The sequence below is a fragment of the Molossus molossus genome, unplaced genomic scaffold, assembly GCF_014108415.1.
Source record: "Molossus molossus isolate mMolMol1 unplaced genomic scaffold, mMolMol1.p scaffold_m16_p_15, whole genome shotgun sequence".
NCBI lineage: Eukaryota > Metazoa > Chordata > Mammalia > Chiroptera > Molossidae > Molossus > Molossus molossus.
This window is the reverse complement of record NW_023425350.1, coordinates 1,420,042-1,438,093: the sequence shown is the minus strand read 5'-3', so window position 1 is coordinate 1,438,093 and position 18,052 is coordinate 1,420,042. Positions and strand designations below refer to the sequence as shown.

The 18,052-nt window shown below is 60.0% G+C and overlaps 1 protein-coding gene across 1 annotated transcript; it reads right to left on the bottom strand.

Annotated features, from left to right (window-relative positions):
- Positions 1-222: 222 nt before the first annotated feature.
- Positions 223-16,324, bottom strand: COLEC11 (collectin subfamily member 11). Its single transcript, XM_036263224.1, has 6 exons — positions 16,192-16,324; positions 9,655-9,726; positions 3,926-3,997; positions 1,773-1,826; positions 731-826; positions 223-614 (listed from the first exon to the last, which is right to left on the bottom strand). Exons 1-6 carry the CDS (start codon positions 16,313-16,315, stop codon positions 223-225), a joined length of 810 nt encoding a protein of 269 aa, XP_036119117.1. The 5' UTR covers positions 16,316-16,324.
- Positions 16,325-18,052: the final 1,728 nt, after the last annotated feature.

Genomic DNA, 18,052 nt, shown 5'->3' with positions numbered 1-18,052 from the left:
TCTACAGTTTGGACAAAGGCAGGAGCAAGTCTGAGGGACAATCACATAAAGACCATTTGGCTACAATACAAGTAATACGACAGGACTTCTTCCAAAAGCACAGCCCAGAGCACTTCGCCCTGAGCACACCCCTTGTCTGGGCTCAGGAAAGAGCCCTGTCCTGACTGAGCCAGGGCTCCCGTGGGCCCGCGGCTGGGGGGGCGGCTGGGGGCCGCCCTCGGCTCACACGTGCTCCTTGTCGAACTCGCACAGGAAGTGCATGGTGAGGCCGCAGGCCACGTCGTTCCAGCCCCCGGAGGCCACCATCTCCACGCAGTCCTCCTCCTCGTGGGCATTGTTGGGCTCCCCGCTGCGCCACCTGTGGAAGGTCTGCATGGGGGAGCGGTCGGCGTACATGAAGGCGCCCTCCCGCTCCAGGTCGTTGATCCCCACGAAGACGCGGGCCAGGCCGGCCTGCGCGATGTAGGCGGCCAGGAGGCTGTTGGTGGCCTCGTCCTTGGGCATGGCCAGCGTGCCGCCCCGGCCCTGGCAGGACAGCTGCGCGTCCACGTACGCCCGCTCCTCCTTCACCAGCAGGTAGATCTTGCTGTCGGTCTCCCGCACGCCGGCGACAGCTGCGGGGGAGGGCAGTCCTGGCAGGTGAGCACCGGGGTCCGGGAGCCACGCTGCGGGCCACGCAGACACGGCTTTGGGGCCGGGCCGGGGTGGGCGCACGGGGCAGGGAACATACCATTCTTTATGAACTTCAGCTCCGACGTCAGCTGGGTGACCTGGTTGTCCATCTCCCCGATGGCCTTCCTCAGCTGGCTGCACTCACAGGGGACCCCTGCGGAGACCAGGCCGGTCAGGAAGCTGAACCAGGGGCGGGGCCTCAGGAGAGAAGGGAGCAGCACTCCCCCAGGTAGGAATGTGGCTCAGCAGACCCTGCAGGCCCTGGAGGCCCAGGCGGAGGGGAGGGGACTGCCTGGCTCAGGGCCCCCGAGAGGCGGAGAGGACAGAACATTGAGACGATGGTGGTTGAACGGACGCAGTGATTGAACGTTGGGGTGCAGAGGAAGGGGTACAGGACACCAGGCTCCTGCCTCCGGGACTCAGTGGGAGGCGGCGCCGTTGGTGAGCTGGGCTGGGCAGAGGAAGAGGTGCCGAGATGTCCCTGTGGGACGCGAGCATCCCTGGCGCATGGGGAGTAAAGGGGGGTCGTGGGAGCTGGTGGTCAGGACGTGGACCGAGGAAAACACCCAGAAAGTGCAGGGGGACCCTGTGGCACCGGAGCAGGATGGAGAGGAGGCTGCGGTTCGGGACGGTGTGTCTGAGCGGAGGTCCCAGCACACGTGGTGGACAAGCAGACCGCAGACCTAAGAAGGACGTGAGAGTGTCCAGTGGGTGGATACGGAGCCTTGACCGTCTCGGCGGGCGTGCCAGCCACATGCACCCCTTTCCCGGCCCCTGCAGCCTCGTTCGTGAGTCACACTGTTTCTAAGGTGCCATTTGTTGTTGTGAGTCATCACCCGAGGACAGTGTCCAGTGATTTTGGGGGGGGAGGGGAGAGAAAAACCATCCATGTGAGAGAAGCACATCGACTGGCTGCCTCCCGCAGCTCCCTGACCGGGGCCGGGGATCGATCCTGCAACCCAGGTACTGCCTTGACCGGGAATCGAACCCATAACCCTCCAGTGTGAGGGCCAACGCTCTAACCACTGGACCACAGCAGCCAGGGCCAAACGTGGCACTTTAATCCATGTTTCAAAGCCCTTGGACCCTTGACACAGTACCTGGTTCTCCATTGGGGCCAGGGGGTCCCATGTCACCAGAAACCCCCTTTTCACCTGAAAGACAAAAGCAACGTCAGCGTCACCAAGAAGAGGCAGGACATGTTTCACGAGTTCACAGGTGTCCGGGCCAACGCGCTATGTCTTCTAGTGTGACGCCCTGGGTTTGTCCTGAGCCCAGAGCCACGCTCTGCAGACCACGGCTTCCCAGGCCCCACGTGTGTGGCAGGGACACCCCGCTTCACGGGACCTCAGAGAGGACCAGAGGGCCCTCTCTACACCAGCTCTGGAGAATCCTGATGTGCCCCGAGCACTCTGTGGACATCCCGTCCGGTGTCCTGACACCACCAGCAAGTGGCCACCACCCCGATGCTGGCTCTGCTCGGGGCCCTGGTCACAGCAGGACGATGCAGACAGAACGTGTGATCTCAGAGCTGAGGGGACCTCAGACACGACCTCGCCCACGTGGACAAGGGGTTCTCACCCCGCTAACCCATCTCCGACAGGCAGCAGGGGCCACAGGAGGGCACAGCCACCCGCAGACCTGGCTCCAGCCCCCTGTTAGGTGCAACACCCCACTTGTCCACCCTGCCTCCATTTCTCAAGGTGCACAGCAAGGAGCTTGAACAAAGGCCTGGCCACAGAGCCTCTGGCTGCTCTGAAAAATGAGACAGTGACTGTTGACATGACAGCCACGTGACTGTCCCCAAAGTGGTGTCTTTCTCCTGGGGAGAAATGACGGGTCTCATTGGGGGGCAGCAAAGGGTCAGGACCCCTCGAGTGTGGATTCCGAGTCCACTCGCCCAGGAAGGACTGAGCTTGGCGGTCTCCGTCCAGCGGACTCCTCTGTGTTCTTTGTCCACACCGGGGCGTGGAGACGACAGAGAGGCAGCCTGACGGGACCTGGGCGCTGACCGCACAGATGAAGTGAGCCAAGGGAGGGGGGCCACCTGAGGGTCCAGGACGGCCCTCGGTGAGACATGTACCCGGAGCACACACTGCACACGCAAAGCGTACACGCCCCTGCTCACAGGTCGACATCCCCTGCGCGGTCACAGTAGCTACCAGGCAAGGTGTGCACCAATAAAGCGTGGTCCGTCCGTGCAATGGAACATCGTTTAGCCGTAAAAAGGGCGGGAATTCTGACACCGGCCACAAGACAGAGGAACTTGAAAGCACGTGTCAGACCCAGAGGACAAGCCTGGCCTGACCCCTGCACACAAAGAACCTGGAGGGGCGAGTTCTCAGGGCGGGAAGCAGTCAGAGGTCGCCCGCGCTGGAGGGCGGAGTTACTGCTTCGCGGGCAGAGCCTCTCTCTGGTGACGAAGCCTTTTGGGAAGCGTGGTGATGGCTGCACACGTTGCACACGCGCTAATGCCGCTGACTTAGACGCGTACGAGTGTCAGGAGAGCTCTGTCAGAGACACTCCCCGGGTCTGCGTTTCGGGGCCCGGGTCCCTTAGCCCAGCACGCGCACCTGTGCCCTGCGAGCCGTGGCCGTCCACGCAGGTGCACCCCAGGGTCTGCTGGGAAGGCGCCGCTCAGCAGAGCTGGCCACACTGTGTCTCAGTCCTGGCCGGACCGAGCAGGGCCAGGTCCTTGACCACAGAGCAGAGCGAACCCCCCGAACCCACTCAGGGCTCAAACCCCAGGCAGGCTAATGAGGCTCCAGAACCGGCACCAGCCTGGGCAGCCCGGCTGCCTCCCTCCCACGAGCCCTCCCAGCTGTGGCCTACTCTCTAGTGCCCAGGACAGGAACTGCAGGAGACCCCGGGTCACCCACTGAGCTCAGGGACTGGGGCTCCTTGCTTCCCGCACCCCACTGCACCTCCAGAGCCCAGCACAGGTGAGGGACACACCAGCTCAAAGAGTCTGCTGCCTGAGTGGGGGACAGAGCACGGGGGCTGGGCCGGCCCTGCCGCCCTGGGCCCTGCCCCCACCCACCCTGCGCCCCAGGGCTGCGCAGCCAGAGCAGGCGGCCAGGTGCACCCCGGTGGGAAAGGGCAGGCGTTCATCCCCAGAGACTTACTCCCAGAACACACACAGTGGGACAGGACTGGTCACACACGCAGCACACAAGAGTCAACACGACACCGGGCAGGACCGGAGCCGTGCCGCGGCCGGGCCGGGAAGGTGAGGCGGAAGGCATGGACGCACCTTTGGAACCAATGGGACCAATTTTTCCATGGCGACCCACACTGCCCTTCTGTCCTTTGTCACCCACGTCTCCTGTGGAAGACAACGAGGTCAGAGTCGGTTGATGCACAGGCCATGTGATATCCCTCCCGTGAACATCATACACTCACACTCACACACTCACACATACACACACACACACACACAAATGCTATACACACACGTATACTATACACACATCCAAACATGTCCAAACACACATATTCACAAATATGCACACACCATATACACACGCATGTGTACCAGCACGGCTTCATCCTCACACACACCATATACACGCATGTGCACCGGCACAGCTTCATCCTCACACACACCATATACAAGCATGTGCACCGGCACAGCTTCATCCTCACACACACCATATACACGCATGTGCACCGGCATAGCTTCATCCTCACACACACCATATACACGCATGTGCACCGGCATAGCTTCATCCTCACACACACCATACACACGCATGTGCACCGGCACAGCTTCATCCTCACACACACCATACACACGCATGTGCACCGGCACAGCTTCATCCTCACACACACCATATACACGCATGTGCACCGGCACAGCTTCATCCTCACACACACCATATACACGCATGTGCACCGGCATAGCTTCATCCTCACACACACCATATACACGCATGTGCACCGGCATAGCTTCATCCTCACACACCCATATACACGCATGTGCACCGGCATAGCTTCATCCTCACACACACCATATACACGCATGTGCACCGGCATAGCTTCATCCTCACACACACCATATACACGCATGTGCACTGGCATAGCTTCATCCTCACACACACCATATACACGCATGTGCACCGGCATAGCTTCATCCTCACACACTCCATATACACACATGTGCACCGGCATAGCTTCATCCTCACACACTCCATATACACGCATGTGCACCGGCATAGCTTCATCCTCACACACACCATATACACGCATGTGCACCGGCATAGCTTCATCCTCACACACACCATATACACGCATGTGCACCGGCATAGCTTCATCCTCACACACACCATATACACGCATGTGCACCAGCATATTCATCCTCACACACACCATATACACGCATGTGCACCAGCATATTCATCCTCACACACACCATATACACGCATGTGCACCAGCATATTCATCCTCACACACACCATATACACGCATGTGCACCGGCATAGCTTCATCCTCACGCACACCATATACACGCATGTGCACCGGCATAGCTTCATCCTCACACACACCATATACACGCATGTGCACCGGCATAGCTTCATCCTCACACACTCCATATACACGCATGTGCACCGGCATAGCTTCATCCTCACACACTCCATATACACGCATGTGCACCGGCATAGCTTCATCCTCACACACACCATATACACGCATGTGCACCGGCACAGCTTCATCCTCACACACACCATATACACGCATGTGCACCGGCATAGCTTCATCCTCACACACACCATATATACGCATGTGCACCGGCATAGCTTCATCCTCACACACACCATATACACGCATGTGCACCGGCACAGCTTCATCCTCACACACTCCATATACACACATGTGCACCGGCATATTCATCCTCACACACACCATATACACGCATGTGCACCGGCACAGCTTCATCCTCACACACACCATATACACGCATGTGCACCAGCATAGCTTCATCCTCACACACTCCATATACACGCATGTGCACCGGCACAGCTTCATCCTCACACACTCCATATACACGCATGTGCACCGGCATAGCTTCATCCTCACACACTCCATATACACACATGTGCACGGCATATTCATCCTCACACACACCATATACACGCATGTGCACCGGCATAGCTTCATCCTCACACACACCATATACACGCATGTGCACCGGCACAGCTTCATCCTCACACACACCATATACACGCATGTGCACCGGCACAGCTTCATCCTCACACACACCATATACACGCATGTGCACCGGCATAGCTTCATCCTCACACACACCATATACACGCATGTGCACCGGCATAGCTTCATCCTCACACACACTATATACACGCATGTGCACCGGCATAGCTTCATCCTCACACACTCCATATACACACATGTGCACCGGCATATTCATCCTCACACACACCATATACACGCATGTGCACCGGCACAGCTTCATCCTCACACACTCCATATACACGCATGTGCACCGGCATAGCTTCATCCTCACACACACCATATACACGCATGTGCACCGGCATAGCTTCATCCTCACACACACCATATACACGCATGTGCACCGGCATAGCTTCATCCTCACACACTCCATATACACGCATGTGCACCGGCATAGCTTCATCCTCACACACACCATATACACGCATGTGCACCGGCATAGCTTCATCCTCACACACTCCATATACACGCATGTGCACCGGCACAGCTTCATCCTCACACACTCCATATACACGCATGTGCACCGGCATAGCTTCATCCTCACACACTCCCTATACACGCATGTGCACCGGCATAGCTTCATCCTCACACACACCATATACACGCATGTGCACCGGCATAGCTTCATCCTCACACACTCCATATACACGCATGTGCACCGGCATAGCTTCATCCTCACACACTCCATATACACGCATGTGCACCGGCATAGCTTCATCCTCACACACACCATATACACGCATGTGCACCGGCATAGCTTCATCCTCACACACACCATATACACGCATGTGCACCGGCATAGCTTCATCCTCACACACACAGATTGGATGCCGGTGAGCAGGAGCCGGGTGCGAATCCAGACCATCTGAGTGGCCAGGAGTCCCCGTGGCACAGTCACCCTCTGACAAGAGCTACGCACACCGAGACCCACGGCTGGTGCCACCTGCTGCTTCTAACGGGGATGTTCTATGTGCTGGGCAGAGAGGAACAGGGTGAGGACCAACCATTAAACCCCCTGTGACTGTGCCCGGCCGGGGAGGCTCAGTGGACTGAACATCGTCCTGTGGAGAGGTCCTGGTTCGTCCTGGTCAGGGCACATGCCCGGGTGGTGGGCTCGATCCCCAGTGGGGGGCGTGCAGGAGGCGGCCAATCGATGTTCCTCTCTCTGTCTCTCCCTCTCTCTCTCTGAAAAATCAATTAAAAAAATTTTTTTAAGCCCATGACTGTGGACATTGCCTACTTGATGACACTGTGGAGGTTCAGGAGCAGGGGTGTAACCGGCCCCGGGGCAGAGAGGCAGTGTGGTCAGCACACCCAGAGGTGCTCAGGGGACGCGGCCGGGCACAGCAACGCCGCTTCCTCCCGCTCCTCCAGGGGCAAGACTTTTGCAAAAAGCAGGCAACCCCCACCCCCGCCCTGGTTGTGAGAGGTGATTGGAAAAGCGCTGGACACACAGACACCCTGTCCCTTCCCGTTCGGGCTGGAGGCAGCCAGAGCTGGGAACGGGGGCGGCCCCCTCGCCCACCCACCCACCGCCCAGCACACGGGGCCTCCAGACACCGTGGAGCAGGCGGGCAGTTCTTACTCCTTCCTGCGAAGAGGTCACTCAGCCCTCTGACGTGAGCCGGGGCAGAAGGGCGCTGGGATTGAGCTCCCTCAGCGATTTGTACAAAGGGCTGCGACTCCGTGGATCCCAGGGAGCCCTGAGTGGTCCGGGGCACCGGCCTCCTTCCCGTGCCGCAGGGCCCCGAGGGCTAGGAGCGCGGGGAGGGTTCTCACACCCAGGCTCCTCTGTCATTTCAGAACAGGCGCCGGCAGTGTGCCCGCACCTCACCCTGCAGCAGCCTACCTTCCCGCAGGGGTCCCCACCCCCGGCCAGTCCCCGGGGCAGCCAGCCCATGTGGACACCAACTGGCATCTCGTGGAGAGGTGGGGAAGAGCACCCAGATGGGGGGTCCAGGTCCCCACATCAGCCTGCTGTCCTGGCCTCAGCATCAGCACCCCCCGGGCCCCAGTTCACAACATCACTGCAAAGACAGTGACCCTGACTCTGGGTGCAGGTGGGAGCACTGGGGTGCGGGCCCAGGAAGGAGACCATTTCCTGTGAATAATCTCTGTATGTTTTAAGCTTTGTACTATAAAACTAGCTTATTTTTTTAAATTCATTTTTATGAGTAAAGAGAAAACTAAGAAGTAAAATCGGCGCCTGGGTCTGGGGGAGGGGTCGCCTGTGAGGGGGTGACGGGCCCACATGAGCACGGATGTCAAACACGTCACACTGTGCACCTCAAAAGGCCAAAACAGCCCTGACCAGTTTGGCTCAGCGGTTGGAGCGTCGGCCTGCGGTCCCGAGAGACCCGGGTTCGGTTCCCGCTAAGGGCATGTGCCTCGGTTGCAGTTTGTCCCCGGCCCTGGTTGGATTGTGCAGGTGGCAACCACTCCATGTGTCCCTTTCACGTCGATGTTTCTCTCTCTTTCTCTCCCTTCCACTCTATCTGAACAACAAAATGAAAAAATGTCCTTGGGTGAGGATAAAAAAAAAAAAAAAAAGGCCACAACACCGGGCGTGGGTTTAAAAACGTGCTCAACAACCTTCATTCGTGTTGTTAGAATAATTTCTAAGAACTGGAAACAGCCCGGCTCTCCAAGGCTACAGGCTGGCGGGGGGCGTGGCTAGACCAGTCCCGGTGCAGCGTCTGGGAAGAGTGTGAAGTGCTGACACCCACCCCACAGGCCCGGGACTGGATGACAGTGCAGAGCGCCGAGCGCACCCTAATGGTGACGACACCGGCTGCCGCTGGCGCCTACAAGCGCTGGGCTGCCGCTCCCCACGTCTGGCCGACTTCCTGCGACCTCACAGAAGCCCGGGGGCTGAGGGTGTCCTGGCCAGGAGGACACACGCACCGCGGTCAGTGCCCGTCAGCGGTGAGTGGGAGCCTGTGGGGCTACACGCCTCCCAGGTCTGTGTGCCCCCCGCTGCCTTCAGTGTTTGCCCCACCACTGCTGTCTGCACCCCTCATGGCTGCACTCACGCATCCAACGCTCACAGCGATGCCCCTCTGGCAGATGAGGCTGGTGAGGGGCCGAGCAGCACAAGATCCCGTGCACCCCCGCTCCACGCACACACACCCCCTCCACGCACACACACCCCCTCCACACACCACCTGCCACGCACGCACCACACACAGACCACTCACCACGCACGCACCACCCTCCACGCACGCACCACCCACCACGCACGCACCACCCTCCACGCTCGGACCACCCTCCACGCACGCACCACCCTCCACGCACGCACCACCCTCCACGCTCGGACCACCCTCCACGCACGCACCACCCACCACGCACGCACCACCCTCCACGCACAGACCACCCTCCACGCATGCACCACCCTCCACGCACGCACCATCCTCCACGCACGCACCACACACAGACCATCCTCCACGCACGCACCACCCTTCACGCACGCACCACCCACCACGCACGCACCACCCTCCACGCACGCACCACCCTCCACGCACGCACCACCCTCCACGCACACCTCCCAGGATGCACTGTCCTTCTAGAGCCACCAGGCCAGGGCCAAGGAGCGTTGCGCAAAGAGGCCTCTCCTCACCCTGCTTCACCACCAAGCTAGCGTCCGTCCTGAGACCTACACAGGTGCTGGGCTCCCCTCACGCCCCTCACCCAGCTTCTCCCCCGCCCTCGTGTGCAGCCTGAGGGCTGAGAAGGTACCTTTTTCTCCCGTGGGGCCCACTCTTCCAGGCCGTCCTGGTGCGCCTTTGTCTCCCTTCTCTCCAGCGTCCCCTGCGGAAGAAGCCACATGTGTTGAGGACTCGCTCTGAGCACAGGACCCAGTGTGACAGGAGGAGGGAGAGCGAGGAGATAGCTTCTTAGTCCATCTGTGCTGCCAGCTGGGTCCTGGGCCTCCGCTCCCCCGCCCATCCCTCCAGGGGGGGTCATCTCTCTTCCCCACCCTCTCCCACCCCCTGACCTCTGTCACAGAGGGTGCTCTGCCCTCTCCAATTACCCCTCTGGCTGGATCCCATCTGGCCCTGACACGGTGCTCCCCAAGACCCCGCATGTCACTATGAAGGACGTGGGCGCAGGTGGTCGGGAGGGCTCCCTGACTCCCGCTCCGATGTCTTGGACGAGGGCTGAATGAGTGTCTGGAACACTGTGCTGCTGCACAAATCACCCGCCCTCCACCGTTTCAACCCTAACTCCGAGGCTGCCTCCGGGCCCCACTCGCTCCCAGTGACCTTGGCTTCGTCCTTGGGGACTAGCCCTGCACACGCTTCTTAAGAACAAAGGCTGTTTCCAAACTCTGTTCACATGTGGCAGGGTTTGAAATGTTTGCTGTCTGCCCCTCCCAGGGGACATAAAGATCTAAGCCCGCAGGTGATCACGCCAGCCAGCATTTCTGCACACCCCGTCCCTCGGAAATTACGTGCAATCCATGCTGCACACCAGGGAGCCCGGCCGCTTTCCCACGGCCCCTTCTTGATCGGGTATTGATTTGGGCTGATTTACCGCGCAGAGTTCTCAGTGACGGCTATTTCTCCGCCAGCAGAGACTCACATTTCAGCTGGCTTGTCCCTGCCACGGAGAACAAACTGCTCTCTCCTCTCCGAGAAATAAAGGAAATGTCGTCAGTATTTACTACTTGCCTGCCTCCCTGCAAATCACACGGACATCTGTGAGCAAAGAGCTTTCGCCTAGATGGCATGGGGGCCGTTCTGGACCGGCCAGGAGGGCGCACGCCAGCGGCGAGGGCACACGCGAGACGCTCTGACGCAGGGCAGCCAGGAAGGGCGGTGGGTGGCCCCGAGTTCATGACACCTGCTTCTGCAGAGCACGAGGAAGCAGCGACCCAGGTCAGCCCTGGAGCCCACGGAGGCCGGCGGAGCACGAGGAGCAGTGGGTGCCAGACGAGAGAGACGGGGACCTGGGCCACCGTGCCTCCCGCTGCAGGGGAGAGCGCTCGGACCAGAGTCCAGGGCCCGAAGAGCGGAACTCCCCAACCCCGCGTCACCCCCTGGCTTCGTCAGCCTGGGTTGCTTTTGTTTTGATTTTAGTTTTATTTATTGATTTTTACAGAGAGAGGAAGGTTTGTTGTTCCACTTACTGGTGCATTTGCTGGTTGATTCTTGTGTGAGCCCTGACCAGAGATTGAACCCACAGCCTTGGGGTACCAGGGCAACGCCAGGGACTTCGACCTTGTTTGAAGGGATGACGGTGAACAGGTTTAAATCACTTTGCTGGAACCCAGGGGACAGCGGGGCCCTTTCCGTCTGGCAGCAGGCGGCTCGCGTGTTCGCACACGATCGCACACCGAGAGCAAGGTCTCCGGCCATTGGGAAAGGCGGTGTCACCCTCTCCAAACCCAGAGGAGATGTGTCGTCACCAACCCTCTCACCAAACGCACTTCATCTCGAGCTCCAGCCCTGGCCAGTGGGTGGGGTGCACGGAGTGGTGCTGAGGAATCTGTGGCCCAGTCCGGCCTCGCGAGGGGTCCCCCGAAGACACCACAGCCTCTCACTCGCCAGGGCGGGGTCTCAACAACATCTGTCTCCCCAATGAATGGGGCCTCGCCCACCTTTCAGTGACCTCACTGGGCTTATATTTCTATCCCCAATGACTGACAGCTCCTGACGCACTGGGGTGACAAACTCCTCGCAGACTATCTGGCTCGTCCTGTGGAGCATGGCCGGTGGCAGCCTCGTTCCCGCCCTCGCTCTGCAGGTAACCAGCTTGGTCCCAGGATGGAAGCAGGACTATCCTGTGGGTCACCATGTGCCTTGAAGCTGAGTGTGATGGTGAAGCCCATCTCACACACACACACACTCCTGTGATGAGAAGTCCTCCCTGTCCCCAGGACTCCTCCTGAAAGAAGGCGGAGCCACCTTAGGTGGAAAGGGTCCTTCAGCTTCTGCCCTGTGGTTCCATCTCTCTGCAGTCACAGGCTTTACAGCACGTGAATGTCACAGCATCTCTGCAAGGTCAGAGACGATCTGTGAGCCAAGAAGGGAGGTGGCATCCCTTCATTCACCCAACATGAACAACTAAGTACAGGCGCTCAGCAGGGTAGCCTCTGCGCAGCCACCGTCCTCCTGGCCCACACCACACGCTGGCATGGGGTGCGCGCTCAGTGGCAGGGCTCCTCTGGTGCCAGTCTTCGACGTCACAGGGCACAAATCTGCCTCACCCCAAACTCTTATCGTCTGGAAGCCCCAGACTTGCTTCTTGTCCTGATTCCCCTCCTCCCCACCCCCTGCTGCCAATATAAACATTAGAGCTAGGAACTTCCTGTCTGAATGAGGGGCTGTTTCTAATCAGCAGGCTCACAACAAGAGTAGGACCCCACCTTGTCCCTAGGAGTCACCTGTCAGAGCAAGACCTGAGTTCACACACAGAACGGTGCCCATAGGAAGTGACAGGCTGCGGTCATCGGTTTGCAATGTATCTGTCTCGTCATCATCACACTGTACACCTTATGAATATACAACTCCTATTGCTCACTTACACCTCAGTAAAGCTGGAAATAAAAACAGAACAAGACATCTGGATTTTAAGGGCATTAATAAATATATTAAGAAGTTCCTCTACTAGAATTGTCCCCTTGGCACTGACAGGTGGTGAGAGTAAACCTAATGAAGCCAAGCTACCTTATAACCTTATTGAAACAGTGTTGCCATATAGACCTGATGAACCAATGTTGCCCTGTAGGCTTGATGAAACAGTGTTGCCATGTAGGCTTGATGAAACAGTGTTGCCCTGTAGGCTTGATGAAACAGTGTTGCCACGTAGGCTTGATGAAACAGTGTTGCCACGTAGGCTTGATGAAACAGTGTTGCCATGTAGGCTTGATAAAACAGTGTTGCCATGTAGGCTTGATAAAATAATGTTGCCGTATAGACCCAGGGACCTGGACCAAGTGCCCCAGGTACATGGCCTGTGTCCCACCTGTAGCCCTGAAATGAAGGATAATCCTGGGGTACAGGGCCACATGGGACTAACTCATGAACTCTCTGTTCTCCAGAACACTGTCCTGTTCTGCTCACTGTAGAAGCCCAGAGAAGAGTGACACCAACCAGCTCTCTGTGGACGAAGCTTTGGCCTGGCATTTTAGTGGCTCCTCACTGATGACACCACAGTGTTGGTGTTGAGACATTGCTGATGAGAAGACATGCAGCTGGCCCTGGGGTAGGTCCCACCTCGAAGGGGACAGACCGCAGAGGGGGCAGACCACAGAGGGAACAGACCCAGGAGGGGGCAGTCCACAGAGGGGGCAGACCCAGGAGGGGGTAGACCCAGGAGGGGGCAGACCACAGAGGGGGCAGACCCAGGAGGGGGCAGACCACAGAGGGGGCAGACCCAGGAGGGGGCAGACCCAGGAGGGGGCAGACCACAGAGGGGGCAGACCCAGGAGGGGGCAGACCCAGGAGGGGGCAGACCACAGAGGGGGCAGACCCAGGAGGGGGCAGACCACAGAGGGGGCAGACCACAGAGGGAACAGACCCAGGAGGGGGCAGTCCACAGAGGGGGCAGACCCAGGAGGGGGTAGACCCAGGAGGGGGCAGACCACAGAGGGGGTAGACCCAGGAGGGGGCAGACCACAGAGGGGGCAGACCCAGGAGGGGGTAGACCCAGGAGGGGGCAGACCACAGAGGGGGTAGACCCAGGAGGGGGCAGACCACAGAGGGGGCAGACCCAGGAGGGGGCAGACCACAGAGGGGGCAGACCCAGGAGGGGGCAGACCCAGGAGGGGGCAGACCACAGAGGGGGTAGACCCAGGAGGGGGCAGACCACAGAGGGGGCAGACCCAGGAGGGGGCAGACCACAGAGGGGGCAGACCCAGGAGGGGGCAGACCACAGAGGGGGCAGAGCCAGGAGGGGGCAGGCCACAGAGGGGGCAGAGCCAGGAGGGGGCAGACCACAGAGGGGGCAGACCCAGGAGGGGGCAGGCCACAGAGGGGGCAGACCCAGGAGGGGGCAGACCGCAGAGGGGGCAGAGCCAGGAGGGGGCAGACCGCAGAGGGGGCAGACCCAGGAGGAGGCAGACTGAGGAGGGAGAAGACCCAGGAGGGGACAAGCTTCACTTCTGCACTCGGACGCAATCGCCAATGCAGATTTTAAAAAGCATCTGGCTCAGAAATGCCCTCACGATGCGCTTGAAAGCCCAGAGCCACTTGAATGTTGGCCAGGCCCTGTTGTGTATTTACACTGTCAATGCTGCTGAACTGTGGGAAGCGTGGACTGTTCCCCCGGAGGTTTTGGACCCCACGACTCCATACTCCAAGAACACCGCTGCTGTTAACAGTTCAAGATGCTTCCTTCTAGGCTTTTAATCTCTTCCCATGTATTTGTGTATTTTATTGGAATTAGGGAAGGACTAATTAAATGTTGACATTAGCTCTAGAATATACTTAATCTTTCCATCCCTTACCATCTGCTCCTGGGTGCTCCCAGGCCCTGTGCTCAGCCCCAAAGGGTTTCAGGAGTAGAAAACAAAGGGGCGTCCAGTTTTAACCCCTAACCTCCTCAACCTGCAGACGCGTGCTCAGGGAGTACCAAGCCTTTGACTGAACCCCATTGTACGACAGAGATGGGGGCTGGGGGGGACAGGGGCCTTGTCACCGCATGGCTTGTCCACAGTAAGCTCAGAGCACTGGCTGTCTGCTGAGGGGTGTCAGCACAGCATCCACGGGACATAGGACTGACGGGGCCACGGCAAAGGTGTCCCTTCAGCACTTCTGAGAAGCAGCCAGAGTGTGTTCACCAACAGAGAGGCCCGGGCCCAGGCCCACCCTGCTCCACCCCGCAGGTGGAGGCCACAGACACTCAGGCGCCTCCCGCTCCGGGAGCCCCTGGAAAGGAACATCCGGAGAACGGGAGCCGGCCCACGTCTGGGGCCACCTGTGCAAATCTAAACTGAAGGTCCCGCCAGACACCCACCCAGGCCACGAAGTCAGGGGCCAACTCGCCCTTCCACCCAAACTTCTGACAGCCTGCGTTTCTTCCGACATAGTTCAAATTTGTCAGAGTCAGTGTGCTGGTTATAATCAAAACCCCAGCCACAGGACCGGTTGGGCTCAGCAGTTAGAGTGCTGACCTACGTACGGACCGAAGGATCACAGGTTCGAGTCCCAGGCAAGGGCACGTACCTGGTGCAGGTTCAACCCCTGACCCTGAACGGGGTCATGTGGGAGGCAACCAATCAATGTCTGTTTTCCTCTCTCTCTCTCCCTCCCTTCCTCCCTTGTATTTTCTCTGCAAATCAATGGAAAAATATCCTTGGGTGAGGATTAACAAAAAAGAAAGAAAGAAAAAATATCTTCCGGTGAGATATTCGCAGCAATGGCAACAAGAACAAAAAGTGCCACAGAAGCCACAGGCTTGTCTGAACTGCAGGGTTGTCTTCTGGGGCCACACAGCAGAGGGAAAGCAGCCCCCAAGACCTCCCCGTGCAGCTGCCCGGTCTCCGGAGAGTAGCCCGCAGCCGGAGCGGGGAGGGAGGGCAGAGCCTGGGCCGCACCCCTGCCCCCCACCTTCCTGCCCAGGAGCTGGAGGCCCGGCTCATCCCTGGGTGCGGGGTGGAGGCGCCCTGTCCCTGTTGAAATCCCTCATCCCCCGGGAACCTGGGCCTGCGTCTTCCTTTGCACTGGCCCCGGGGCCCACAGAGCTCGTCCTCTTAGCACTCCGAGGTCTGGAAGCCCGTGCTTTGTGGGAACGTGACTTTCTCCCACGAAGGGCCCCCCGCGGGTGCGCAGGGCTTGCTCCGCCAGGAAGGGAGCTACAGACATGGCAAGAAGAGGAAAGTATCCCTGATCCCTGGGAGAAGGGGGAAGAGCCCCAGGGGGACAGGCTCCGGAGCTGAGCAGCCAGGCTGGCAAGATGCCAAATTCCTGCCCCTCGTGTGGTGTGTCCATGTCTGCAAAGGGGCCGGAGGCGGCCATTCTGGGGTCGCCTGATGGCGGGCTGGAGCCCGGGACAAACGCCAGCCGCCTTCACTCAGCCCGTGCAGAGGCCTGAGCCGCACGTACGTGGTCTCTGAATTGCAGAACTCCTGGCCGAACGCAGAGCGGACGCTATGTATTCCAACCCTTGCTTTTTCAAATGGGGAAACTGAGGCACAGCCAGGTCAGACCCTGAGCCGGCACCGGGACTCAGGACTGGGGACTCAGGAGGGCCACTGTGTCAGCAGGCATGGGGTCCCCACCCGCCCTCTGGCCACTCCTGGAGGCCGGCGGGGAGCCCGGGCAGCGGTACCTTTGAGGCCGGGGACCAGGATCTGCACGGAGCAGGCGTCGTCCGCTGTCTGCTGAGACTGAGGCTGTCCAGACGGCACGAGCGACAGGAAGGCCAGGCTGAGGAGGGCCAGCTCCCTCTTCATAGTGAGCACGGGCAGGGCACTGACTCCTGCAGAAAGGAGGAGTACACAGTGACGGGAGTTCCCCGAGCCGGACAGCGAGTGACAGTGTGCAGGCCACAGCTGGGCTCGCGGCCACCGGACAGCGCTCGAGGCTGTTGGGAGCCCCGTCGTGCTGGTCTCTCCACTGTACACTGTCCCCCGAGGTTCACGACATTCTCTCCCCGTCTTTATGACCGGCTCTCACACATTCGACGGTGTGTTTATATTCGTGAAGCCCGAGACCCGCAAGCTCACACGCCAGGCCTTGCCCCGCACTGTGGTCCCTGGCCCGTCCCGCCGGCCCCTGCACAGGGCACCGCTCTCTACACACGACACACACAGGTGACCTTGCACAGCAGCTTGTGTGGCTGTGCCCGGTGTGAGTGTCACCAAAGGACGTGTCTCATCGCGGGGCCTCTGGACCGGCCTTCCTGCCCCACACGCGCCCAGGCCACACTGCACCTCCTTTGTCCCCTCGTTCTCCTTCAAGTGCAGGCGAGACCCCTCGGGGGACTCTGAGGGAGACGGCGATGCACCCAGAACTCTGCCTGGGGCCTGGCTCGTGGCTGGTGCTGGCTCAGTGACTCCTGTGGTGTCTGATCACACGCAGGGGGCAGCCCACGGCCAGCAATGGCCACCAGACGAACAAAAGATCTGGAAGCCAGTGTCTGCCCTGAGCGTGCACCGTGCTCCCCTGTGGGAGCTCCTGCCTTAGCCAGTTCCTCCTGCACAGGACGGACACAGGGGGGCACGGGCTACCACCTGGGGCCTCCTGGGAGGTCACAGAAGCGGCCATGAAGGACCAGGGAGGACGGTGAGCGTTCACTGCGGGGAAGCAGGACGCAGTCAAGTCCTCCCCACCCAAGGCCAGCTCCTTGTCCCTTCAGGGGTCGGAACCTCAGAGAAAGCAGTGCCCTCCCCGCACAGCACAAGGGAAGGCGGACGCAGGGCTGGGCCTGGGCTCGCTCCCCCTGGCAGTTCCTTCTGGGCCCCGTCGGGGCGCCTCCCGCACCATGGAGCAAGGACGGACCTCGCTGCACTGTTATCTCGTCTGTGGGAGCACAGAGCCGACATCGGCTGTGCCCACGTGGACGCGGGTGTTAATGGAGACAGGTGCTCACCTGACAGACGAGGGGGGCCCACAGGGGCAGCTGAGCGCTCAGCCCCACATCACGGAGGGAGGGCCTCCAGCTGCCTCCCCGCCGCTGCCCCAGCCCTGCCGCCCGTCTGTCTCTGCTCACACACCTGCTCACACACCTGCGGCAGCCAGAGGGCAGGAGGGAGGGGACGCTTGCTGCCCACCCCAGGCTCCTCCCCGCTGTGGGCCCAGCGAGTGCGTGTGGGAGTAACCCGGACTGGACGCGGGCAGCGCGCCCCCAGCTTGTGACCTGTAGGTGCTGGGAGCACCCAGGCCTGAGCCGAGTGAAGGGACAGACAGACAGAAGTCAGCTCAAGGCTTTCCCACGCCCTGGAGCGGTTTCCGGCCCACTGTCCACGGGCTCCAGGGCCGGCTCCTTGGACACCCCCCCTGGAGCCCGGCCTGCTGGCTGCTCTGGGTCCTTGACCATCATGCGCGGGGCAGCTGGGTAGCTGCTGTCCCGGGGACGACGCCACACTTGAATCCATTCCGTCCCAAAGAAGTCACAGCGAACACTCACTGCACCGACCTCTGCGCTCAGACGGCTCCTTGGTCCTGGAACGAGGCTCCCCAAGGCCTCA

Excerpts from the sequence above, each read along its gene's own strand:
- COLEC11 (XM_036263224.1), bottom strand. The coding sequence starts at position 16,315 with ATGAAGAGGGAGCTGGCCCTCCTCAGCCTGGCCTTCCTGTCGCTCGTG. Across the intron at positions 1,827-3,925 it reads TGGTCCCATTGGTTCCAAAG|GTGAAAAGGGGGTTTCTGGT; the intron begins GTGCGTCCATGC and ends TTTGTCTTTCAG. Across the intron at positions 615-730 it reads GCTGAAGTTCATAAAGAATG|CTGTCGCCGGCGTGCGGGAG; the intron begins GTATGTTCCCTG and ends CCTCCCCCGCAG.